This window comes from Leucoraja erinacea, chromosome 11, assembly GCF_028641065.1.
Source record: "Leucoraja erinacea ecotype New England chromosome 11, Leri_hhj_1, whole genome shotgun sequence".
NCBI lineage: Eukaryota > Metazoa > Chordata > Chondrichthyes > Rajiformes > Rajidae > Leucoraja > Leucoraja erinaceus.
The window spans coordinates 44604611-44631742 of NC_073387.1; the positions used below are offsets into that span (position 1 = coordinate 44604611).

Sequence of the window (27132 nt, forward strand, 5' to 3'; positions counted from 1 at the left end):
ATCAGTGAACATGGAGCGACATAGAACAGCACAGGAACAGGCTCTGTGGCCCACAATGTCCACGTGGAACATTATTCCAGGTTGAACTAATCTCTGCTTGTACTTGATCCAACTAAGTGCTACAACTATGGCTTGGAAAATGGGATTTAGAATTAACAACTCTCTAATTAATAGTTGAAATTAGAGGTGTTATAAAAGCACAAAAACTGATTAAAGCAATCGAAGCAACAAAGAATAAGCCTTTTATCTAGATTATTGGTTTTTGGTTGATCTATTTTGTCATCTAATGATGTATTAAATGGTAGCGTACAAATGTGCCCTCTGTCACATGGTGTATGTGGCTTTGTACCTGCATTCTGTAAATAAACAATGATCTGTTTTACTGATGGCAGAGTAAGCTAATCTAAATAGCGAGGGAGTCTACCAGTGGGAGGAAATAAGTCTGTTGTCCAACTATGCAACTGATTAGCTCAAGTTATGTTACAGAGAATTATAGAACAGACTGTCAGCAGACTGTTCAAAACCATAAAATCTCTGTGTTAGAAGTGCCTCCACCAACCCTTAAAATGGACACAAATGGTCTGTGATGTAGTCCAATCTGATTATTGGACTGTTACATTTATAACAACTACCTATTTAGTTTGTAGTTTAATAAATAAAGTGCAACAGATAGTTTGTACCTGACTAATTGAGCCCGGCTTTATCTCTTTTAAGTTTCTGTAGAAAGAAATGTCACATTGTGAATGCGGATGATCTTGATGTCTTACAATACCTAACACAACTTTGGGAATCCTTAACATAGTTGCTTGTAAGCAATCTAAATGTGAGTGCACTGAAGCACCAAGTAACATCCTCTGAAATTATTTCTAGTCATGCATTACATGTTTTATCAATATCAGGCAATGTGGGAATGCTGAAGTGTGCCTGCTTTCTCTACTGATCTTTGGTACTAGTTTCCAGACTGAGGTGAGGAGAAACCTGACATTGGCCCGAATAAATCCTGAGCATTGGGTTCCCCTCGCTGTTATTGTACAAATGAAAGGATCATATTGTTCGTTTCACAGTGCTAATCTCGCTACAAATGGCAGAGCCTAATCAATACAACCTATATTTCAGGGAAATGTGCTTTGTGTTTTGTAATTAATCACAGGGAAACTCACTGGGGAGATGCTTGTTGATGAATTGTCATGAATGCTACAAATTATAAATCATGGTACTCAGAAAATGTACTTAAACTAATGATACTTAAGCTAATGGAACTCGGTAATATAAACAGTTTCTCCTTCCTTCAGAGTATTGTGCTATAAGGTACATAACAAATTAAGAAAAGCGGCTGTTTGGTATTTAGGAACAGAGAAATGCGAGAGTTATACAGGCTGGTATTATGTTGGATTAGGTTTAGAAGTGGATAAGATCTGTAGCATAATTGAATGGCAATTTTACCTGCCCTTTTCTAGACCTCAGCTCAACTCTCAGGTTTATTGTCACTGCAATATTCCACTGTTGAGAAGGAGACACGGGGCAGTGAAAGGGCTGAAGATAAATGGTCCCACAGAATTTACGCTTCCTACCGAGGGCAAAGGGCAGAGTTTTTCTTTAGAAAGGCAATCAATTTTTCCAGGGTCATTTATTGTTGCTGTTTTCTTTCTTTGAATCTCGGATTAGGACCAAGACTAGTTTTAGCAGATGTGATTCGTGTGCTGGTTAGAATTCTCAGAGAAGCCTAGAAATACCTCCTAAACACAACAACCAAAGTTATCCTTAGATATACTGGCCACTGGCAGAAGACGTTTTGATCCAAGATAGTTGTAGGGCTGGAAATAGAGCAGATTTAAGGGCCTGTCCCACTTAGGCAACTTTTTAGGTGAGTGCAGGAGACTCTGCACTCGCCACATGTTCGCTGGTGGTCTCTGGTGCGTCTCCTTCATGGTCGCGAGGCGTTCCCGCATTCTGGGAACTAGTCGCGGCCTCAGTATGATCACCGCAAATTTTTCAACATGGCCCACAGAAAAATTTCACCATGTTGAAAAATTTTCTGTGGCCAAATATTGGTCCCCATGGAGAAAATCGATACTTTTGTAGTCGCAGGTGCAGTTGTAGTGGGGTCGCCATGTAGTTACAGGTAGTCGGGGTAGTCGTAGGCAGTTTTAGTTAATCGCCTTTGCTGACCGGACATTTTCATTCGCTTATTGGGGAAAAAAAACGCAAGCACGACTTTTCAGAACCAAGGATAACCGACCGGTAATGTTAAATACCCACCAAACTTCACAGCTGTGTATCTCTGGCTTATTAAAAGTTGTCTGGCTTTTTAAAAGTATCTCCACTCCTTCTTCTCCCATTCCCCCCCCCCTTCTCTCGCCCCTTTCCTCGCCCCCTCTCTCCCCCCGTCTGTTCCCTTATTTTAAGGGACTTACCGTACACTGTGCTAGCCGTCTTAACCTTCCTGTTCATCACGGTGTATGTCTGTATCACCTTGGCTCTGCACCGTGTGAATTTCAGACAGCGCTCCCCCCGCTTTCCCTGGCACCCGCCTTTGCGATGTGTTTGTGTGTGTGTTCCACTCTGACAGTCGCCATTCCAGTGCCCGGTTTTTCAGGAGAGTGCCGCGAACTTGACAGTCGCTGGCAGTCCACTGAAAAATCGCCTAAGTGGGACAGGCCCTTTAGGATCAGCTCTAAATTATGTGCAACTGACAATTTTATGCATTTATTTCATTCATAAGTTCTAGAAGCAGAATTCGGCCAGTCAGCCCATCAATTCTACCCGCCATTCAATCATGACTGATTTATCTTTCCCCCTCAACCTCATTCTCTTGCCTTCGCCCCATTACTCCAGACACCCTCCCTAATCAAAATAACCATATTTATAACTAATATTATTTTGGAACCAACCATCTTCCTACGCCAAGGATTTTGCACCATCAAAAGTGCTCCTGAATGAGCAATATCTTGATTCACTTAATAATTTTGGTAGATGTGGGGATAATTAAAAATAATCAAGTCATTAAAAACAGTGTACCAGCATTGTGTATTAATTCAACATAAATATCCATTATCCATACTGATCCTTTCACTAGATCATTTATATTTGCGAAGTTGATGTCAAATCAAATCATCAAAATATTGAAGCTGAAAAATGGCTGCTTTATTTCAGCATTAATTTTTAGTGATAAATATTTGGGCTACAAAATCAAAAAGAAGACAGCAAATTGTTAAATAACACAGCTGAAGTCTCCATTTTCCAACCTTTTCACTTGAATAGTGTGAGGTTTCTTTACAGCAGGTTTAGTTGGGGGCATGTGATCATAGGGAAGCAGAAACTGAAATACTGGAAGAACTCACCCATTCAACCAGTATCTGTGGAAAGAGAAACCAGTTAATGCTGCAGACTTCTCTTTTCACAGATGCTTATTGTTTAGCTGAGTTTTTCCTGCATTTCTGTTTATGTTCCAGATTCCAGCATTAATTTAATGTATTTCCCATGTGGTTGGTAGTGCTGCATGAGCTGTCCAGAGTGAGGGATGCTGGTGGTGGGAGTAGGATGTGACAATTTAGGTAGAAGTTCTTTTTAATTTCATGCCTCCCAGCTTCATTGAGGAGCTTGAGGAGGTGACAGAGCTGATTGATGAGTGTGCTACAGTGGATGTTGTCTACATGGATTTTAGTAGGTATTTAACGAGGTTCCTCATGGCAGGCTGATCCAGAAGTGTGAAATGCATGGGAGCCATGGTGAGTTGGTACTTTGGATTCAGAACTAGCTTACTCATACAAGAGAGCAGCTAGTGGTGGAAAGGTATCATTCTGGCTGGAGGCCTGTGACCAGTGGTGTTCCCATGGACTCTGTTGTTAATAAGCAACCTGGATGTAAATGTAAGGGGTTGGTTAGTAAGTTTGCAGATGACACTAGAATTGGTGGAGTTGTGGACAGTGAGGAATGCTGTCAAAGGATATGGTGGAATATGGGCAAAGAATTGACAGATGGAGTTTAATCCATCAAAAGTGACACTTTAGGATGTTGAATGGACACAGTTAATGGAAAGATCCTTAACAGGATTGATGATTGATGTACAGCGCGGTCTTAGGCTCCAAATCCATAGCTCCCTGAAAGTGGCAACACAATTGGATAGAGTGGTAAAGAAAGCCTACTTGTCTTCGTCAATCTGCAGACTCTTGTGGTTTCATGGAGTATGTCAGAAAGTCATGTCGCAGCTATTGAAAAGTTTATTTGAGCTACACGTGGAGTATTGTGTGCAATTCTAGATGCCCCAGTACAGGAAGGATGTGGAGCATTTGAAGAGTGTGCAGAATAGATTTACCACAATACTGCCCAGATTAGAGGGTAAAGAGGAAGCTGGCTGAACTTTATTGCCTTCCCTCACAGTGGGAAATGTTGATTCCCGCTGTGGGGGGATGTTTATGTTATATCCTATTGTGTATCGTGTTCTTTTATTTGTATGGCTATATGGTTACTCAAATCTCACTGTACCAATTGGTGCAAGTGACAATAAATGTAACTTGAACTTGAACTTGAACTTATTTATAGCTAATACCCTCTAATACCCATCCATCCAAGGGGAGGATGGATGAACTTGAATGATTTTATCTGGAGTGTCGAACACTGAGGAGAGACCTGCTAGAAGTACTGTATATAAAATTATGTGAAGCATAGATAAGGTTGACAGAACTTTTTTCCCAGGGTGGAAATGTCAAAGGCTAGAGGGCATACACTTAAGGTGAGGGAGGGAAAGTTTAAAGGAGATGCCCGGCAAGGCACATTTTTTTCCGGAGAGTGGTGGGTGCCTGGATTGCGCTGTCAGGATTGGTAGTGGAAGCAGATATGAGAGTAGCATTTAAGAGACCTTTAGATGGGCACATTGATGGGAAGAGTGAGATATGGAGAGGAGACTGGTTTAATTTGGCATCTCGTTTGGTATTGAAATTGTACAGTACGCTCTCATCACTGTTAGACTGAGATCATGTTCTCCTAGGAATTCCCTGGTATTGATGCCCTAAGGTTGTACAAGGAATTTCATCATCATGTCAATGCCTGATGCGGAAATTGCATTGGGGTCAGAAGCAGGGCATGGCCTGGAGTGCCCAGCTGAATATCACAACTTGGATACGGTAACCATTTACTCTGAGCTAAGTTGATTTTCATTTGCACAGAAAGATTAAATTTCAGACAAATATTCTATGTGAACAGTTGCTACATATATAATGTCACATTATTATTTATATATGAGTGTTACATTCCCACATATAGTGAGAAGCAATGAATATCTTTCCATTCAATTTAACTAATAGGAGGAACATACAGGAATCTCACTCCATTCCAAACTACACACTGGTCTAATGGAAAATCTGGATTCACTGCAAAAACAATTTTCCTTTGAAAGTACAACAGCCAAACTACAGATTTGCAGTATTTTCATATGCTGTATTTTATATTCACGGTGCTCATAACAAATATCTTACTGTAAAAGAAAACACTTTTTTCTGAGCATTTTTTAGGTTGGGGAGCTCTCATGTTAGATCCTTAGATCAGAGAGAACCCACTCTTCATTCAACTAAACATCAACTGTTAGTTCATCAACTTTGAAAGCCCTAACAGATTGATTCAGAAGTGAAATCGAGTTTCATCAGATATACCCAGTTGATTTGTTCATTATGAAATGTTTAAGGTATTTGATTTCAAATCTGATGTGAATAAATTTCCCATGTTGTGGCATTGCTCAGCCCTCCCGAGATTAACGAAAGGGAGGATTCGCCTCAACATTTTACATCTGTAAACATTCCTTAAGTTTGACATAATTGCTATTTAAAATGTGTTACTTAAAATATATCAACAGAATTCACCAACATTTCAAACAGTCCAGCCCTTCTGGAAATCCACATTTTAAATCATTCTGGAAATAAGCATGTTAGAGACCTTGAATTATGACTTTAATAATTTAATATGCTTTGATAGATTTCTTAATTGAATGATTTCTTTTAACTTCGCTTCTCTTAAAAATTGATAAGCTGGCCCGAGGAGCTTTCTCTGCTAATGGCTACAATAAGATGAATCAGTTTTCCCCTTGCCACTGCAGAATATCAATCATTCATTCAATATTCCTTTCTTTTTAAGGTCAGTGGGGCTAAGGTGAACTGCAGCTTGATAAGCCCAATCATTCTCCTGTGGAATACAGGACTCAACCCAATGTACACATACAGTTACGAGATGCAACATTCAAGCATCATTCCACTAACCCAATAGATTTCTGCTTTCTGACATCAACAACACTTCTGACTTAAGAAGATTGACTAACTTATGATTAAATAAATCTACAGAGATTAGAGCTTGAAATCAATTGTGCAGCTATGAAGTATTAAAGTTTTTGGTTTGCATGAGATATCCTGTCACAGTTGAATTAGTTTTCAATTTTACCAAATGCCTTTCCCAGGACATTTTTTTGAAGGAGATTGCTATGAGCCCACCATAGATTTTATCATGGGTAGACACAAAATGCTGGAGTAACTCAGCTGGTGAAGGAATGTGCGACGTTTTACCTTCGATTTAAACCAGCATCTGCAGTTCTTTCTTACACATAGATTTTATCATGTGGCATTGAACATTTATGAACTCATGCATAATTTAGTTTTAGTTCTATATATGGCAAAACCTACATTGGTACTTGGAATGCTAACATTGTCAAGGGAATATGTCCTTTTATCTCCCTCCTGTCTCCTGGTCTTTGCGTCTCTTCAAAATTTCAATTCAGCATTCCCTTACCTGTTGATCACTGTGTTTTGAGTATAGTGTCTTTATTAATTGATGCATTCATGCTCTGCATAGAATCGGGCAAGGTCATGTATATGGAGACACAAGACAATGCAGATGCTGGATTACGGAAAATAGACACAATGTGCTATAGTAATTCAGAGGGTCAGGTAGCATCTCTAGAGAACACGGTGACACCATTTCAGGTTGTGACCTTCAGACTGATTGTGATGGGGGTGTGGGAGAGGAAGCTGGCAGACAGGAGGGGTGCAGGACAAAGCCTGACAGGTGATGGGTGGATGCTGGTGAGGGAGATTTTGGTAGGTTTTTGATAATTAATATGATTATTTCAACTGGTGATGTTTGCAACTAATGAAGATGATATTTTAACCATTATAACTACAAGTTGTGAGATGGAGGCCTGATGAATATGTCTCCAGTTGCTTTCAGCAGGATTATTTTGCATAACCTTTCTCTTGTGGCAGAAACCCAGAGGAACAACAAAAAAATAGACAATCAAATAAATGTTTTTATCCTGCTGAATTGTAAAGGAAACATTGTGCGAAATATTGAAAGCTGCTTCCTTGGGAATAGGATATGAGATGGTTGTAAATCCAAAGTTAATGAAGATTCTTTAATCAAGAAATCTTTGTGCATCCTGATAGTCATGATAGCAAGCTGATCAGTGTGCAGCACACCAGCAGGTGTTTCTTTCATGGGCCTGCTGTGGCTAATTTTATTAGGTGTAAAATCTAAGAACTCAAGTGCAACTGAATGTTTATTGCATGTTTTTAGAAACATAAACATAGAAATTAGGTGCAGGAGTAGGCCATTCGGCCCTTCGAGCCTGCACCGCCATTCAATATGATCATGGCTGATCATCCAACTCAGTATCCCGTACCTGCCTTCTCTCCATACCCCCTGATCCCCTTAGCCACAAGGGCCACATCTAACTCCCTCTTAAATATAGCCAATGAACTGGCCTTGACTACCCTCTGTGGCAGAGAGTTCCAGAGATTCACCACTCTCTGTGTGAAAAAAGTTCTTCTCATCTCGGTTTTAAAGGATTTCCCCCTTATCTTTAAGCTGTGACCCCTTGTCCTTTTCCCAACAGAGATCTGCCATCTGAACCAACATAGGGACCCGGGATAATGGAGTGTGTAGAGAGGTCCCAGGCATGATCAGTACTTGGAACCAGCATGGTGAAGATATTATCAATCAGTTGGGAGAGGAGAAAGGAGGGAGAGTGGTGCAGGTTTGATCATTGATCAAGATCAGGACCATGAATTTGGGATTGTTAATCAGCATCAAGGTTAGAGAGTGAGAACGTAGATCATTGAAGGGACATGGATTCTTCTTATCAAGTCCACACACAAGATTAGAAGTTGTTCAGCCAGAGCTGAAACATAGAAACATTGAAACATAGAAAATAGGTGCAGGAGTAGGCTATTCAGCCCTTCGAGCCTGCACCGCCATTCAATATGATCATGGCTGATCATCCAACTCAGTATCCCGTACCTGCCTTCTCTCCATAACCCCTGATTCCTTTAGCCACAAGGGCCACATCTAACTCCCTCTTAAATATAGCCAATGAACTGGCCTCAACTACCTTCTGTGGCAGAGAATTCCAGAGATTCACCACTCTCTGTGTAAAAAATGATTTTCTCATTTCAGTCCTAAAAGACTTCCCCCTTTTCCTTAACTGTGACCCCTTGTTCTGGACTTCCCCAACATCGGGAATAATCTTCCTGCATCAAGCCTGTCCAACCCCTTAAGAATTTTGTAAGTTTCAAAAGATCCCCCCTCAATCTTCTAAATTCTAGCGAGTACAAGCCGAGTCTATCCAGTCTTTCTTCATATGAAAGTCCTGCCATCCCAGGAATCAGTCTGGTGAACCTTCTCTGTACTCCCTCTATGAACACACTTCTCGGCATTTGCATACAATGGTGTCTGTCTTGCCACTTGTTGTGCATCGTGGTGGAAAGATTGGTGGAAACAGGGCCGCGACGTGAACGCTCATTCCTTGACCCCTGGGACATGGAATGATGGATTAGGTAAGAAGTCTGAAGGAGTGGATGGCTTCAGCTGGGGTGGATGAGGGAATCGCTGGAACCAACACAGTTAAAGGGTTAGGCGGAGGATCATTGATCAAGTGGGTCTGGATGGGGATTCATCAATCAGGTGTTAGGGTTGGAAGGTGGAGGAGCTAGGGGTCAGGCAGGGGATGCCATGGATGATGGGAGAATGGAGTTACTTTGGGGGACATTGGGGATTATTGTTTTACAACCGAGAAAACGGGTGGGATCTAGAGCAGTGAGATAATGGAGGGTTAGGCCAACAGGGAATGTAATATTTAAGAGAGAGTTAGATGTGGCCCTTGTGGCTAAGGGGATTAGGGGGTATGGAGAGAAGGCAGGTACGGGATACTGAGTTGGATGATCAGCCATGATCATATTGAATGGCGGTGCAGGCTCGAAGGGCCGAATGGCCTACTCCTGCACCTAATTTCTATGTTTCTATGTTTCTATGTAATGGGGATCTTTGTACTGTGGATTGGGAAGGCTGAAGGATGAGATATACCGTAGTGGGATCCTAGTCTGCACGACACAAAGATCTTGTTGCGGAAGTTGCCAATGATGGATGCTCCCAGAACATTGCGGTTCCTTGTCATGTGTCTATACAATGTAAATGGCTCGATTGCAATCATGTTTTGTCTTTCTGCTGACTGGATAGCATGCAACAAAAGCTGTTCACCGTAACTCGATACTCGTGACAATAAACTAAACTGAACTGAACGGAACTGGTATAATTCGCACTGCAGTGCACCAGGAATAATGTCATTTGCTGTGTTTCTTTCAATTTGCATTCAGATTCTCTAAATTAAATCTGTGCCTCTCAGGTGTTTAGAGAGGCCGAGATCCTTGGGAATAGGGGATTTGAAATGTGAATCAAGAAAGTCCCTTCAAACCCCTTTCTGTGACAAGAGGTAAGGTCACTTGCTCTAACGCCTTATATTGTTTGACAATGCCCCTTGAAGTGCCTTGGGATGTTTTATCCAATTAAAGGTGCACTATAAATGCAATTTGGTGCTGAGATTGACCTGTTTTAATGCAAGGAGCATTTGTATCATGCATCTTGTGCTGAGACTGCTGAGTCCACATACACTCCTCCACCTGAGTTGGAGCTGTGTTGTGAGTGATGTTGGCCTGATCACTGCTTATGACCATGGGGAATGGAACATAATTGAGGCATAAACCACACCTGACCACGGATTCATCTTTACTGTATATATAGTGTCACCACAGGAGCAAAGGAATCTTAGATGCTCCAAAAAAACGAAAGCCATCTGAAAATATAAGCTGAAATTAGTTAAGAATCCACGCATTGTGAAGTGATGCTGATTTATAATTGTGGCCTTGGAACTAAATTGACATTCAGAGGTGAATGATGGACAACTTTATTTCGGCAACACAATTTCGTAATGTGTATCAGGCAGTGGATTTTTACCCATGTTACAGGAAATCATCAATCTATTTAATGTTTCACACATCACTTTTAGGAAAATAATGGTGAGCTGACATGCGAGAGATTATTCTTTGTTATTTCAAATCATAGAGTACTGAACAAATATGACTACATTTTAACTGTTTACACCATCTTCTAGTTAGTTATACCATGGAAATTGCTATTAATTCAGCATGCAATATTCTTGCTCGAAGAGATCATAGAGGGGTTAATTGGAACTGATAAAATGTTGTGGCGTTGTTTGGTTGGAATTATGTAGTGTTTGTATTGGTTCAGCTAAAGTTTCATTTGGTTTAGAGATACAATGCGGAAACAGGCCCTTCGGCTCACCGAGTCCAGACCGACTAGCGATCCCTGCACATTAGCACTATACTACACTAGACACACATATATGTGTGTGTACACATGTGTGTGTGTGTGTGTATATATATTATATATATATATATATGTGTGTGTGTGTGTGTGTGTGTGTGTGTGTGTGTGTGTGTGTGTGTGTGTGTGTGTGTGTGTGTGTGTGTGTGTGTGTGTGTGTGTGTGTGTGTGTGTGAATTGTCATAAGGTATACTGAATAATGGTATACTCAAAATTCTTACGGTTAGTAAAGGAAATGGAATTATACATATATATATCTGTGTGTGTGTTATCTTTGTGTACTGTGTACTGTGTTTACAGGCCTGTTATGCTGCTACAAGTAAGAATTTTCAGTATACCAGGGCTGCCAACTCTCACGCTTTGAGTGTGAGAATCACGCCCTCAAGCAAACTCTCACGCCCTCACGCTGATCAGAAATTTCTCACGCTCTGTGGTGAGAAATTCTGTGATCAACAAAAATTTCAAAACTCGGATAAACTGCATGATCCGCGGTTGTTGGAGAGTCGGGGCTGAGGGAGGGATGGAAGCAGCGGGCAGGTACAGATGCGGGGAGCCGGGGCTGGTGAGTTTGCGGGGCTGACGAGTATTTGCGCGGCTAGCAAGTCGCTCGCTGCAGCTTCGGCCATGGAGCACTCTGGACAGTGCCAGTGTCCCGGGTCGTCGGAGGCGTCGGAAGCGCCGCTGCCACGAGAGTCTCTGTGCCAATGGGACAGACTCTCAAAGGGAGGTGGAGAGAGAGAGGGGAAGGAGACAGGGAGACAGTGGGGAGAGAGAGAGGGGGGTGAGAGGAGAGAGAGGGGAGGGACAGAGGGGGGGGTGAATGGAGAGAATGGGAGAGAGAGGGGGGGGGGGAGTGGAGAGATAGGGGAGAGAGGGGGGAAGAGAGAGGGGGACAGAGAGAGGGGGGTAAGAGAGAGAGGGGGAAGAGAGAAACGGGGAAAGAGCGAGAGATGGGGGGGCAAAGAGGAGATAGAGACAGAGGAGAAGAGAGGAGAAGAGAGAGAGAGAGAGAGAGAGAGAGAGAGAGAGAGAGAGAGAGAGGAGGAGAGAGATGAGAGAGAGAGAGAGAGGGGGGAAGAGAGAGAGAGAGACAGAGAGAGAGACAGACAGACAGACAGACAGAAAGACAGACAGACAGACAGAAAGACAGAGAGACAGAGGGGAAGAGAGAAAGATATATAGGATACTTAGGAGATACAGATACAGAGAGTGGGGGAGCAAAAGAGAGAGAGATACAGAGAGATACATAGAGAGAGAGAGGGGGGAAAGAGAGGGGAGAGAGAGTTAAGGGAAAGAGAGGGGAGGGAAAGGGAGAGAGAGGGGGAGGGGGGGAGAGAGGAGGAGAGAGACGAGAGAGGGAGGAGAAGGAGAGTGGAGGTGGGAGAGAGAGAGGGGAGAGAGAGAGGGGAAGAGAGGAGAGAGAGAGAGAGGGGGGGGGGAGAGAGAGGGAGAGGGAAGAAAGAGGGAAGGGGAGAGAGGGAGAGGGGGGAGACAGGGCAGAGAGAGGGGCGAGAGGAGATAGAGAGGGAGAGAGGAGAGAGAGGGGAAAGAGAGATGGAGGGGAGAGATAGAGGAGGGGAGAAAGAGAGGGGGGTTGAGATGAGAGAGAGTGCATCCTGGTGGACAACCAGTGGCTGCTGGAAGTAAGTACCAAGCACTGGGTAGAAACGGTGGAAGATAGTGGACTTCAAATGGGGGTGGTTGGTGAAAGCATCCTGCTTGTCTGCTAGATTTGCACTTACTGTAACTACAGGGAAAATGTTCCTGATGTTGCGGGCATTCAGAACCATGGGTCACAGTTTAAGAATAAAGGGGGGGGGCAGTTAGGACTGAGATGAGGACAAACTTTCTTCACGTAGAGAGTTGTGAATCTGTGGAATTCTCTTCCACAGAAGGCAGTGCAGGCCAATTCACTGGATGTTTTCAAGAGAGAGATTTAGTTCTTGGGGCTAACGACATCAAGGGATATGGGGAAAAAACAGGAAAGAGGTACTGATTTTAGATGAATAGCCATGATCATATTGAATGGCAGTGCTGGCTCGAAGGGCCGATGGCCTATTCCTGCACCTATTTTCTATGTTTCTATGCTTCAGTATATGGCAATAAAACTCGAACACTTGATTTTGAAGCATTCATGCATGTTGGAGGTATAATGTAGTCATAGAGTGGTACAGTGTGAAAACAGGCCCTTCGGCGCAACTTGCTAGCTACGCTACCTGCTTTTGGTCCATACCTCCAAACCTGTCCTATCCATGTATCAGTCTAACTTTTTCTTAAATTTTGGGATGGTCCCTGCCTCAACTACCTCCTCTGGCAGCTTGTTTCATACACCCATCACCCTTTGTGTGGATAAAGTTACCCCTTAAAAAGTCACCTCTTAAAAATACTTCATACAAAAAACATTGAAATCATACTTCTGCAGGGCACTAAAACATGATTTTAATACATCAAATATCAAAAAGTTTCTACCCTTGGAGGGGGGACACCCTTCTTCCACACCCTCTCCCCACTCAGTTGCTCCACTCCTTCACTGGGTACCCCCAAGGCCAGTGATCAGTGATCGCACAGCCCCCCCCATTTCAAAAACATTCCAATCCAATTTAAAGCATATATATTGTATTCAAGTGTAAGTTAAAAGACTCCCCCACCCCCCCGGTCGCTATGCTCCCTCGGGCTTGGTCTCTCGCAATTTCTCACTCCCAACTCTCACCCAATGTTGGCAGCCCTGAGTATACCATTGTATACCTTATGATAATTAAACACTTTTGATTCGTTATTTCAAAGCACTGTGATTTCCTAAAGGGGACAGAATGGTGCAAAATATATGAGATGGTTTTATTTCATTATCTCCAATCTAATTCACTTCCCTTCTATTGATACTAGCTTTGTGCTTGGGGCAAGTGAGAATGGATTTACTGTGTTCCTTGTTCATGTTGATACATTTTACCAGAATGATCAAGGAGAGGCAATATAGACTAAATTACACAGTTCCAAAGGTGCACAGGAACAGAAGGGTGTAAATTACATAAATCTTTGAAAGTGGCAGGACATGTTGAGAGAATGGTTAATAAAGGAAATTGGATTCTGGGCTTCTTAAATGGAAATATAGAATACAAAAGCAGGAAGATTATTTTGAAGGTTTATTACAATCGCTCCAGGAATGAGTCATTTTCTCCACATGTTTAGAGTGGAGAAGCTAAAGTTATTTTCTGTGAAAGGTTTTGGGTCAGGCAATGTTACAACATTTTGAGATTTAAAAATCAAGTCTTTAATTTATCCCGTCAGATAAAGCATAAAAAGAAGTTTAATTTGACACCTAATTCACTTTCATACTTTAAGTATTAAAAAAGTTATGACCATTTTCATACTCGGAAATTGGCATCTTGTTCCCTATTGCTTTTTCATTGACTTAACACAAAAGCTGTGATTGAGAACATTTAAAAGCCGATAACTTTCTTAAAATTTAAGAGAACTGAAATAAATTTTCAGTTATTATAGATTGAAGCATTCTGAAACAAATATGAAACAATCTTACTTAGATAACTTGAAATTAAAGCATATAATTAGTTACCTAATTGTAGCTAATTACAAAATTCAATTACTAGATCTAAACATCTATCCATTTCTTAAGAATAGATTAACATTTTTAAATAGCCTAAGTGTCCAAATAACATTTACACAAGAATTCAGAGTATAACATAATTTTTAAATCTCATTGTCATGGGTTTATAGGCCAAATGGAAGGAATTTAATGTTTAATACCTGTAAATTAAGTGCCATTTAAATCAGCTTGCGAGTGGGATTTCCTGGAACGGGACCATTTGGAACGTTCAGGATGCGGTGAATTTAGTCCCCCATTTCGGCAGCAAATACACTGCCGGTTCTTCGGGGGAAAAAAATCACCGTTTCGCAACTTAAAATGTGAATTAAATACATCTTAAAAAACACTTTTATACATAAAAATAAACTACTTTCTTTTACCTGGTCCTCCATAAAATCCGTCCCAGTTGTCGGCATTGACGGCTTCAGAAGCTGATTTTAAAATTATTCCAGCGATTAACTTGTCGGGTGAATTTTTTTTAAAAACACACAGAACGGCCGTAGGAACGATTCTTTAGCAACATCTTGCACTCCAACAAATATAATCAAGGACCAGGTCGGGAAAAAAACCCCGTTTTAACCCCCCCCCCCCCCCCCACCCCCTCAAACGTGCCAAAATCGCGCACACGGCCAGTGGCAGAATTGCAGCGCCGCTGAAGGTAAGTTTAGTTACATACCTACAAGATGCAGTTGAGTCAGTAGTCAGAAGGTTAGCGTCACAGCACCAGAGATCTGGGTTTGATCCTGAACTTGGATTCTGCCTGTGTGGAGTTTGCATGTTCTCCCTGTGGCCGTGTTGGTTTCCTCCGGTGCTCCGGTTTCCTCCCACCTCCCGCCTGCGCGAGTTTGTAGGTTAATTTCATCTGTAAATCGCCCGGGTGTGTAGGGTATGGATGGGAAAATTGGATGGCATAGAACTAGTGCGAATGGGTGATCATTGGTCAGCATGGACTCGGTGGGCTGAAGGGCCTATATCTCTAAAAGGAAAGCTAAAACTAACACTCTGTGAGTTGGGCTCAGGGAAAATCCAAACAGAAAGGCATCCACTTCTCAACTTCAGCCGCCCTCACTTCAATCATATCATATATCAAATATCATATCATATATATCTATATACTATTAAAACTCTGTGTGTGTGTGTGTCTGTGGGTGTATGTCAGATTCGGCCTTTGATTCCTTGGTCCGCCAAAACCACACGCTGAAACTCCGTGATTTTTTCCATTACTCTAGCGAATTCACTTTTACATTCACTCATGCACTCCTCAAAACATTTGGACATTTTTATGTACGCATTTTTAAATAAAAACCCCCCCCCCCCCCCCCCCCCCCCCCCCCCCTCCCTTATCTTGGCTCTATCTTGCACTAAACGTTTTTCACCTTATTCCCTTTATTATGTATGTGTACACAGTGAATGACTCGATTGTCATCATGTATTGTCTTTCCGCTGACTGGTTATCATGTAACAAAAGCTTTACACTGTACCTCAGTAAACGTGACAATAAACTAGACTAAACTAATAAAAAAACTAATAAAAAGGAATTACTGTATCAAGAAGTATTTACTTTGGTATTGCCCTTTTACATTGCCTAATGAAGCAAATTCTCTCTGACAGGCCCTACACTGAGTGGACTACGTGATCTGGAGGCCTTATACCAAGGCATTGAGCAGCAGAAGAACAGAACCAGGAGAGTGCGGAGACATGACAGAGACGATGATTACAATATAGAAGTTCTTCTTGGGGTTGATGACAACGTGGTGCAATTCCATGGGAAAGAGCACGTGCAGGAGTATCTCCTGACCCTAATGAACATAGTAAGTGGTAGTTTTTGTTCATTTCTTACCTGAGCGTTTATTATCAACACCTCAGTGGTTGCAGTAATCAGGAATAACAAAGGTAAATGGTTACATTTTTTTGTGTAGGAGAGTCCCTTCGAGATAGTCATTGCCGATACCTATTGCGCAGGAGTATTACTTGTTACTTATCTGAAATGAGATATGCCACCGGGACCACTTGGCTCCACATCTCATCACAGCCATGATCCAAACCTGAACCTGAATTTCAGAATGACTGCCCTCGACATTAAGGCAAAATTGAACTAAACATGGCATCAAAGAACCCTGGTAAATCTGAAGATAGTGGGCTTCAGGCAAAACTAAACTGGACGAGTAGCTCATACAAGGGAATATAGGTATGATCGTTGGAGACCAGTCATCCCACCCAAAGGTTGCAGTAGCTTTTCAGGGCAGTGTTTCGACTCAACCGCCATCAGCTGCTTGATCAATAACCTTTCTTTATCAAAAGGTGAGAGCAAAAATGTCTGATATGATTGCACTGTGTCTTATTCAACCCACAAATGAAGGAGCCCATGTCTTCATGCAGTAAAACTAAAACAATCCCAGGGAGTGATGATCTTGAACACTAGAGAATCTAACCCTTGCACTACATTCAGCTCCGGATCACCTCAGCATTAAAAACACCTATTTCAGGATGCTATTCATTGACTACAACTCGGTCTTCAACACCTTAATACCACATACACTCATCCCTGAACTTCTGGACTTTATGTTTGGGACCTCCATTTGCAACTGGATTCTGGACTTTGACTGGGGACCCTTCTTCAGACTGAAGATGCTCAAAATTCTAGCATCCACAATGCTTTGTGCCTTTGGCTTCTGGACCATCTATCCAGCAGACCCCAGTCGGTTAGAATTTTTCATAACATTTTCTCTTCCTTTTCCCCACAACACTGGTACTCCTGAGGATTGTGCGTTCAGTGCCCCGTTCTACTCTCTGTACATTCGTGGCCACGTGGCCAAGTACACTCAATCTTTTTTCGGCGTGGCACTGCAGTTGTTGGTCGAATCACCAACAATGAGACCGATTACAGGAAAGAGATCAGGACCTTGTGGCATGGTGTTGGAACCACAACGTAGCCCTCGACATCAGCAAGATGAAAGAGTTAAGGGCCTGTCACACTTGGGCGCCATTTGTGCGTCCGTAGGTGACGCGCGAAGATTTTGGGAAACCCAAATTCCTGGGGCGCCACGCGCGACCGCGCGTCACTGCCTACGTCACCACGCACAATGCGTGCGTAATGCACGCCACGCGTTCCTTGTGACGCATGAATGATGTGTAAATGACGCGCAAATAACGCCCAAGTGGGACAGGCCCGTTAGTTATTGATGGAAGGACAAGTGGGGGCGGGGAGCGCTGTGAACACAACCTGGCCTCAACAACAGCTGCTGGAGAGATAGTCGACAGCTTCAAGTTGAAATGAGATTTTGGAGACACAAGGAGTTGGTTTACAAAGAAGACAGAATGCTGGAGCAACTCAACGGGTCAAGCAGCATCTCTGGAGGACGTGGATCGACACAAGGAACTGCAGATGCTGGTTTCCAAAAAATGACGCAAAGTGCTGGAGTGTCTCTGCGGGCGGGGCGGTACACCAATACTTTGTGTCTTCAAATGAGATTTTGTTAAGTATGTGGTCATCCTGCAGTACCTGACGAGCCAGCGTGTAGTCTCCATTGTTTTAGTTTAGTTTAGTTTATTGACACGTACCGAGGGTACAGTGAAAAACTTTTGAGTTGCATGCTGCACAATCTCACAAATGTACAGAATAGAATAAGAGTGGCAAGGACCTGCGAACAGGGCTTGAGAACAGTAGGAACAAGATGGGTACCATGTAATCTCTCTGCTCAATATCCGCGGTCTTGTCTTTCAGCTGAGCAGACGCAGGCAGGCATTAGCCACAGAGACTTCACAGGAGGGATTTCATGAGAGATGATGCAGACTGAAAAATGAAATTCCTCAATGCAAAGCAAGTGAGCCTCTTCGCACAGCAATCCTTAACTTTATCGTAGTATATATAGCACACTAATGACAATCACAGATGATACCCTCAAACATCCAGCTGTGCAGATCCACTGACAGTGAATGTAAGATGTAAATTAATGAATCTCAGCTCCTATCAGTCTTTGCTACAATACTTCTGTGTTTCCTGCTGCGCTCAATTAAATGACTTCAGGGTACCACATAAAAAACTGTCTCCACTCTCCGGGTGTAAACAGTGCCTTTTAGATTATTTTCACAAATGATGCGAGATAATGTAACTTATTTATACATTGTTCAATTGAACAAAAGGACTTTGTGTGGGAATTGATATTCCTGGAGGAGACGACTGTAACCATCTTGTGCCTGGCTGTTATGGTGGACCAGACAGCCCTCTTGCATTTCTGAAACAGTTTAGTTTATTTTAGTTTATTGTCATGTGTACCGAGGTACAGTGAAAAGCATGGGACTTTTTGCCTGAAATGTATTTAAATCAAAAACCTCTTGATGATGGATGTCATCAGCTTGTAACATCGAGTCAATTTCTTGTCCGGCTCCCCTTTCGTTTCATATTTCCAACTGCTGTCCCGCCCAGTTCTAGTATCATTTCTTTCCTCTCTGTTCTGTCCTCATTCATCTCCATCCATTTGCATCTCCTCCACTCTGATCACCATCTCCTTACATCCAATGCCATGACCATTTGGTCTCCATCGTATCACAGACATTCCTTTCGTCCACAACCTTCCTCCTTTTCTGCAACTTAAAACACAATTTCATTTTTAACTTTGCCTTGCTCTACTGCAAAGGTCATCGATCCAAGACATGAACTTGGTATCTCTCACGGTAGCTGTTGCCTAGACTACTGAATATTTTCAGCTGTTTCTAGTTATAATTAATTGATCAGGACTTTGGGAAATTGTGGGAGCACCTCCATATTCTCAATAACCTTTGTCCCCACCATGGTAACAAGGTGTAACTGCTGTGGGGGAAAGTGTTTAAGAGCTGGCACCCTTTTCCAAATGTTGCACAATAAAGCATTGGGAGATGTGCTAAACTTGGTGATGGTCCGTCAGGAATTCATCAAGCCTCGCTTTAGTGCTTGTTTCTCAGTGGAAGTCACCCTAATACCATTTTAATAGGTTGAAATCTCTCAGACTTTAATGATAAGCTCAGTCAAACAATGCATATGCTATTAATGTTGGATTGTCTAAAAGACAATGTTCTAATTTTCTCCATTTAGACCTATTAATCTGTGTCATCTCTTTTAATTCAGTTAAATATGGGTGAAATTAAGTTGAATCAAAAAGATATGGGGCAAAAGTTAATTGAATTGAATTGAATACTTTATTGTCACATATGACAAGTCACAAATTCTTTGCTTGCAAACCCAAGGTATGCAATATTCACCAGATAAAGGATGCTGTCAGCTCTCTGGAAAGGTTCTAGCTCTGCTGCTAGAGGTCATAGAAAAGGGATCCCAGCTATATGTGTTAATTTACTCTGTTTCATGTAGCATAATAACAATACACAGGATACACGATGTGTAAAGAACACAAGAGATATCTGCCTGAAGAAAATACATTAAAATTGAAGGATCGCCAAGCTGCACTGACGGGATGGGAGCGGGGTGGTAGAAGTCGTTTATGTACCAAAATAGTGAGGTCAAAAATGTGAACTATTTCTTGAAGGAAACCAGGGCCTGCCTTCTAAGATTAATTAATTTTCCTTGACTTATTTGATGCCAAAGGATAGTTAATCTTAACAGATTTGATTCACATTGAACCTAATGATATGATATTGGATGGAAATCTCAGGATAGCACAAGATACCCAGAAACAGTAAAAAAACAAGCAATGGAGGTTAGGAGAGTGGGAGATAGACTAGTTCTCTTCTCTTCATCTCTGGCTCTTATTGGAATCTATGCCTCCTTGGATCTGGGTCTATTTTCTTTACAATATTTTCTTCACAATATTTAAACATCTCATTGCAGTATAGAGTCTTGCAATGTGAAAGGATAAAAGATTAGGATTGTCTGTGACTTGGAATAGACCTAAAGCATTATTTTAGTTTTGTTTAACTTTAGTTTAGAGATACTGCGTGGAAAAAGGCCCTTCGGCCCACCGAGTCTGTGCCAACCAGTGATCCCTGAGCATTAACACCATCCTACACACAAGGGACAATTTGAATTTTTTTTTAACCAAGCCAATTAACGTACAAACCTCCACATCTTTGAAGAGTAGGAGTAATCCAGAGCAGCCGGAGAAAACACATTCAGGTCACGTGGAGAATGTGCAAACTCCATACAGAAAACACCCATAGTTAGGATCGAACCCAGGTCTCTGGTGCTGTAAAGCAGCGACTCTACCGCTGTGCCACTGTGCCACCACATTCCAAGAAGATCAGGGAGTTCTAATGTTCAGGATAGTAATTATCCCTCATCTGACACACTGAAGCATACTTGACCACACATCTTCCTATTCTTAAATGTTAGCTTGCATGGAAATCACCTCAACCATTCACATAGATATTTACCAGGTACAACAGCAGGAACCATGCTTCAGAAGGAATTCATTGGTTCTGAAGTACTTTAGAACTTGAGGTCAAGTGCTTTAGAAATGAAGGCTGCTTTTTCTTCATCTACACAAAAGCATTAGTAAAAGCGTAAAAGCGCAAAAGTAAAAACACAAATGTATTCATTGAAATATACTGCGTAAATGACCTGAATTCTCTGATTGTGTTTTCTTCTTCATGTTAATAGTTCATTTTACCTTCAGTGAGTTTGTTTTTAACGATTTTATTGGTTAGATATTCAGCATATTCTAAACACTCTCATGAAGCCCTTTATCACTGTAAATAAGAAGAATTAAGCTGTACCGTATAAAAATAATGGCTATTACACTTGGAGGCACGACGAACTGCAGAGGCTGGTTCACAGAAAAAGATACAAGCTACTGGAGTAACTCAGCAGGTTAGGCTGCATCCCTGGAGAACATGAATAGGTGACATTTCGGGTTGGGAACCTACTTCAGACTGGATGTTTCGGGTCAGGATCCTTCTACGGACTGCTTACATCTCAACAATGAATATATTGAACATGTAAATCCTATTTATGAATCATTTCTACAGAATCTATTGTTTTATTTGTGTTTGCAACAGATTTATCTGCAGCAAACTTCAAGACGTGCAATGTTTACTGTTAATATTGTTCATAAATTCTTTGCTGTTATTAATATGGGGTTTGCTGCTCTGTTTTTTTCTCTTTTAACAAACCCAATGAAGCACTTTTTGAAAATTCCAGGGCAGTTTCCATTGAGCCGTTAGCATGTTGCTTGTGGTGATACATCACCTTGAAGGAAGACTGCTTATTAGGAAATCTCAGCATGAATCCTGCATAAGGAGGTCCCGTCTCACCAACTGTTGAATTGTTTGAAGGAGTAAAAGGGTTGTCAAATGGTAAATCCCACTGAGAGTGTGCATTTCATTTTTTTTTAAAGTCTCTAGTGAAGTGTTGCACGAAAGGTTGATGAGCATTGTTGGGCTCGAGGAGATTGACAGTCGTGTCTTCGGCTGGATTTTCAGAAATGGAATTGTTAAGGTTCTGAGGAATGTTGGTCATGAGTGGAATGCTGGATTGATCAGTTTGGCCAACATATAACAGTGCAGCACAGGAATAGCCCCTTCGGACAACAATGCCTGTGCCGAACATGATGGTAGGCGGCGCGACTCTCGTCAGCAGCGGCCTCTGCAGCCCGTCCGCGTTTTTATTATTTTTTGTCTATGTTTATATGTAGTTTTTGTTATTTTTTGTTGGGGTGTGTGTGTGGGGGGGTGGGAGGGAGGGGGCAACTTTTAAATCTCTCCCTGCACGGGAGACCCGACCTTTTCTTGTCGGGTCTCCGTTGTCGTTGGGGCTGCAATGAGGAGCGGCCTCCAACAGAAGAAGACCGGGGACTCTGGTGCCGACTCACCTCACCGTCGCGGAGCTGGCCGAGTCCAGAGCGGGTGGAGCGGTGGTGGAGCGCTGCTGCTGCTGATTCGGAGGCTGCAACTGCGGGTCTGCAGACGGCGGCACCGGGAGCCGCGGGTCCCTGGAGGGAGACCGCTTTTCAGGGCTCCTGCAACGGCGACTTCTCCCGCCCGAGTTGCGGGGTCGAAGAGCACCTGGAGCGGGGCCTAACATCACCGCCCCGCGCGGCTTGGAATGGCCGCGGGACTCTGCGAGCGCACGCCGGGGGCTCCAACATCAAGACCCGGTGTGCGACCTTGCATCACCCGGCGTGGCTTTAATGGCCGCGGGACAATCGCCATCGCCAGCCGGGGGCTTTGACTTTGACTCTGACATCGGGGAGGGGGGGGGGGGAGTGCAGTGGAGAGATAAGTTTTTTTTGGCCTTCCATCACAGCAATGTGATGGATGTTTATGTAAAATGTAAATTATGTTGTGTCTGGGGTCTATTTGTTTGTAATGTATGGCTGCAGAAACGGCATTTCGTTTGGACCTCAAGGGGTCCAAATGACAATTAAATTGACTCTTGACTCTCTTGACTTGACTCTTGATGGCAACTTAATCTAATCTCCACTAATTGCATGTGATCCAAATCCTTCCATTCACTGTATGTCCGAGTGCTACTTAACCTATTGTCTCTCCTTTGACCACAACTACTGGCAGCGCTTTCCAAGGTCACACTACTCACTATATAAAAAGAATAACATGACACATCTCCATTAAACTTCCCCCTTTCTGACCTTAATGCCATGCACATTACTGTTTGACATTTCCGCTTTGGGAAAAAAGGTTCTGACTGTCATCCCTACCTAGAGTTCTCATAACTTCATATACATATTATTTTTTAGCTGTGTATATGTGGAGGGGGAGGGGGGGGGGGGAAACCGTTTAATCTCTTTCCCCATACGGGGACCCGACTTTTTCCCTGTCGGGCCTCCGGTGTCGTTGAGCCTAACATCGGGGAGCCGGCGCCGGCCTCCAACCGGAACCAACCTGAGGGCTCTAGTCACGGAGCCTGCGGACTCGCCATCGCGGAGCTGACCAACTTCGGAATGGGGAGAGCTGTGGTGGCGTGCGGCTGCAACCCGACTTCAGAGCTTCGGAGGCTCCGGTCACAGGCCCAGTGGACAGGAACAACGGGAGCTCGCAGGTCCCTGGTGGGAGACCACTTTTCGGAGCTCCTGCAACGACAATTTCTCCCGTCGGAAAAGCGGGGTTTAAATGACTCGAAGCGGGGCCTAACATCGCCCAGCGAGGCTTAAACGGCCGCGGGACTTACCATCGCCCGCCGGGGGCTTTAACATCGTGAGCCCAGTCACCTCGATGCTGCAGTTGGACTGCTGGACCACGGGAGAAGAACAAAGGGAAGAGATAAGATTTTTGCCTTCCATCACAGTGAGGAGGTGTTGGAGATTCACTGTGATGGATGTTTGTGTAAATTGTGTGAAGTGTGTGTCTTGGTTTTTTTTGTAATGTCATGACTGTAGGAATGAAATTTTGTTCAAACTTTGTCTGTTTAAGAATGACAATAAAAGGATACTATTTTTCTTCCTCACAACTCAAAAGAAACTTTGTGTTAATCTCGCGATGTGTTGTGTTCCCCGTCCAGACAGTTACTGTTCCCATTTCCTAACATGTGGGTTGTGTCTGTCTAGTTCTGTTCAAACTATGCTGTTCTGTCGGCATGAGGTATGACCACAAAAAAGCGCTCCCTCATCTCAAACTCCTACACTCCAAAGAAAACATTCCAAGTTTGTCCAACCTCTCATAGTTGAAATGCTCTAATCTAGACAACCTCTTCTGCACCCGCTCCAAAGCCTCCACATCTTTCCTGCAATGGAAAACTAGTATTGCACACAATACTTTAAATACAGTTCAAACCTAAGTTTTATAAAACTGCATCATGACTTCCTGACTACTCACTACCCCGCCCAATGTAAGCAAACATATCATATACCTTCTTTTCCACTCTATCTCCTTGTGTTGCCACTTTCAGGGAACTATGGACTCCAAGTTCCCTCTGTACACCAATGCTATTAAGGGACTTGCCATTAACTCTATACACTCTCCTTATATTCAATTTTGCAAAGTGCAACTACTTCACGATTGCTTGGATTAAACTCCATCTGTCATATCTCTCTCTCTCAATAACCTGAGAGAAATCCCATTAGGCCCAATGGACTTATCCACTTTGACGCTTTTCAAGTTGCGAGGTAAAAATATCTGTGGTGATACGAACCTTAACTGAAGAATATAGGTAACAAACAGAAATATGTTTAAAGTGCAAATAAGTTGATATGTTTTAAGATAGACTAATCTGGCCTGTTGCTGTTGGCTAGGGACAATTCCCACCATATGATAGCCATGCAGTGATGTAGGCCCAAGGCTGCAGAATGGGAGAGTGGATGGAGACATGATTCATTGTAGGTTCAGAAAAAATGCCTATGTGTACGGATATCACACTATCTATACCTAATTTGTCTTTAAAATGTGCTGTTTGATGGGCCTTTTTAGTTATGAGTCCAATACTTTGGTGAGGCTGAGGTTACATTTAGATCAGGTCAGGTAATGGTGAAAGATTTGCTTTCCAGTGAGCAGTAGGTGAACCAGGCACATTTTAACAACAAGCTAGTAGCTTCATATAGCTATTACAGGCACAACTATTTTATTCAAGATTTAGCATCTGAATTGAGATTTCCCAGCTGACATGGTTGGAATTGAACTCATGTCCTCCAATCAATAATCCAGGCATCTGACTACTAGACTGGAAATGTAACCATTATGCTATATTTAGAGCAGATGGGTACAGAACTTACTTTTGTGACCTACATGCTTTATGAATCCACAATGCAATCATTACCCTTGTCACTAAGTTCAACTGAGTCAGGATTGACCTCTAGTTAAGCATTTACAAATTCTCAAGGGATCCCAATTGACATCTAGTCAATTAGATGACAGAATCATTTCCTTAATCGCTTGCTGCTCCCTTACTTAGCCAGTTGCTGCTGCAGCATTCTGTCTTTTTAAAGGTTATGTTCTATTTCTCGTGCCCCGTGGGTAATTTAATTTCTATTACAGTGGCTTAATGGCAATCTGCTCCAATGTGTTGGCAGGAAATTCCGACCTAAAGGGATCTCTGGACCATCAGTTGGTGCAGTTCATTTTAATTAGCTTAAACCAGAGCAACTTGGCCCCTGGAAACTTGGAATACTGTTACCTCTTGGAAACTTGGAAGACAAGTCAGCTGTCTACACATTGAACAGCAAGATGGAAAAGAAGTCAGCAAATGCCAAAGCTCACCATTTCATTATATAATCCTTATTTCAGGCCACACCTAGTGAAATTTCAAAAATTACTGCCTTACAAAATTTGTTTGAAATATTAAATAATTTTAACACAAGCTTTCTTGCGCCTGAACTCAGCAGTTATAATTCCTCTGCCCGCTTGATGTTGGGCCAATGGTATGTTAATAAGAAATAGTTCTGTGAAGCAATCACAATGAAAATAATGAACATAAATATAAACAAATGTAAGTGACTATCATATGCAGTACTTAAAAATCATTATAAAATTAGCTCTGGACCATTTGTGGACTTTGCCTATCACATAATTCACAATAAGAATCACTGTTGGAAAATGATATGCTGAAGAAGGGTCCCGACCTGAAACGTTGCAGGCCTTTCACTCTACAGATGCTGCCTGACCTGCTATGTTCCTCCAGCACTGTTTATGCGCTCATTATTATAATTTATAAAGCCTGATGGCCAATGGCGAGTATTGCTTCAGGTTTATGTTGGTGATAAGATCTTGAGAAGTGGCATCCTACTTTATTGGCCTGTTCCTCTTAGGCGATTTTTCAGCGGACTGCCTGCGACTGTCAAGTTGCCGGCAGTCGCCTGAAAAATCGGCAACTGGAACGGCGACTGTCAGAGTGGAACACACACACAAACACAACGCTTCCTTCACCAGCCCGTGTGAATTTTTTAGACAGCGTTTCCCCCGCTTGCCCCGTCTAGAAAATTCACATGGTGCAAAGCCAAGGTGATACAGACACACACCGTGAAGACCAGGAAGGTTGGCGCTGTAATTAAGGCAGCTAAAACACAGTAGTAAGCCTTTTAAAAGAGGGGAAGAGAGGGGGGAGAAGGAGTGGAGACAATTTTTAAGAAGCTAGAGATACACGGCTGTGAAGCTTGGCGGACATTTAATGTACCCTTGGTTCTGAAAACCACCGCTTACCTTTTTTTTCCCAATGAGCTAATGAAATTCACTGGTCAGCACCGGCTGCAACCTACGAGAACTTCCGAGAACCTTCGACCTCCTGAAAACCCATTAAGACCTCCTGGCAACCCACCCACTACTCGAAAATTCTCCACTACTTTCCATGGCAGCTTCATTCCGGTCGCCGCTTATTTTTCAACTTCACAGCGACCATAATGAGGCCGCGACAAGTTCCCAGATTGCGGGATCTCCTCACGACCATGAAGGCGACTGCCCGGCAACCACCCACGAACATGTGGTGACCATGTGGCGACTGCATAGTCTCCTGCAGTCGCCTAAAAAGTCACCTAAGTTGGGCATTTGTAACTTGAGTAAGGGTGTTATATCTTTCTCCTGCAGTGCTCTGATACCATTTAAAAGTAAGTTTGAGGCGGCACGGTGGCGCAGCAGTAGAGTTGCTACCTAACAGCGCCAGAGACCCTGGTTCAAACCTGACTATGGGTGTTGTCTGTACAGTTTGTTCATTCTCCCTGTGACCACATGAGTTTTTTCTGGGTGCTAAGGTTTCCTCCCACACTCCAAAGACATATAGGTGTGTAGACAAATTGGCTTGGTATAATTGTAAATTGTTCCTCGTGTGTGTAGGATAGTGTTAGTATCTGGTGTGAATGCTGGTCAGCATGGACTCAGTGGGCCGAAGGGCCTGTTTCCTTGCTGTATTGCTAAACTAAACTAAACTAAAATAATCAGCCCTTGCATTTCCAGATTTCTGCCAATGTGGTTGGAAAATTGACCACTAACTGCTTGGCAACTGCTGA

The 27132-nt window shown here is 42.7% G+C and overlaps 1 protein-coding gene across 1 annotated transcript in view; it reads left to right on the forward strand.

Moving 5' to 3' along the window:
- The window catches only part of LOC129701736 (A disintegrin and metalloproteinase with thrombospondin motifs 2-like), a 213758-nt gene that overhangs the window by 101467 nt on the left and 85159 nt on the right, over positions 1 to 27132 (forward strand). Inside the window, exon 4 of the mRNA XM_055643129.1 lies at positions 15869 to 16068. Coding sequence (XP_055499104.1) covers positions 15869 to 16068 — 200 coding nt within the window. The remainder of the gene's footprint in view (positions 1 to 15868; positions 16069 to 27132) is intronic.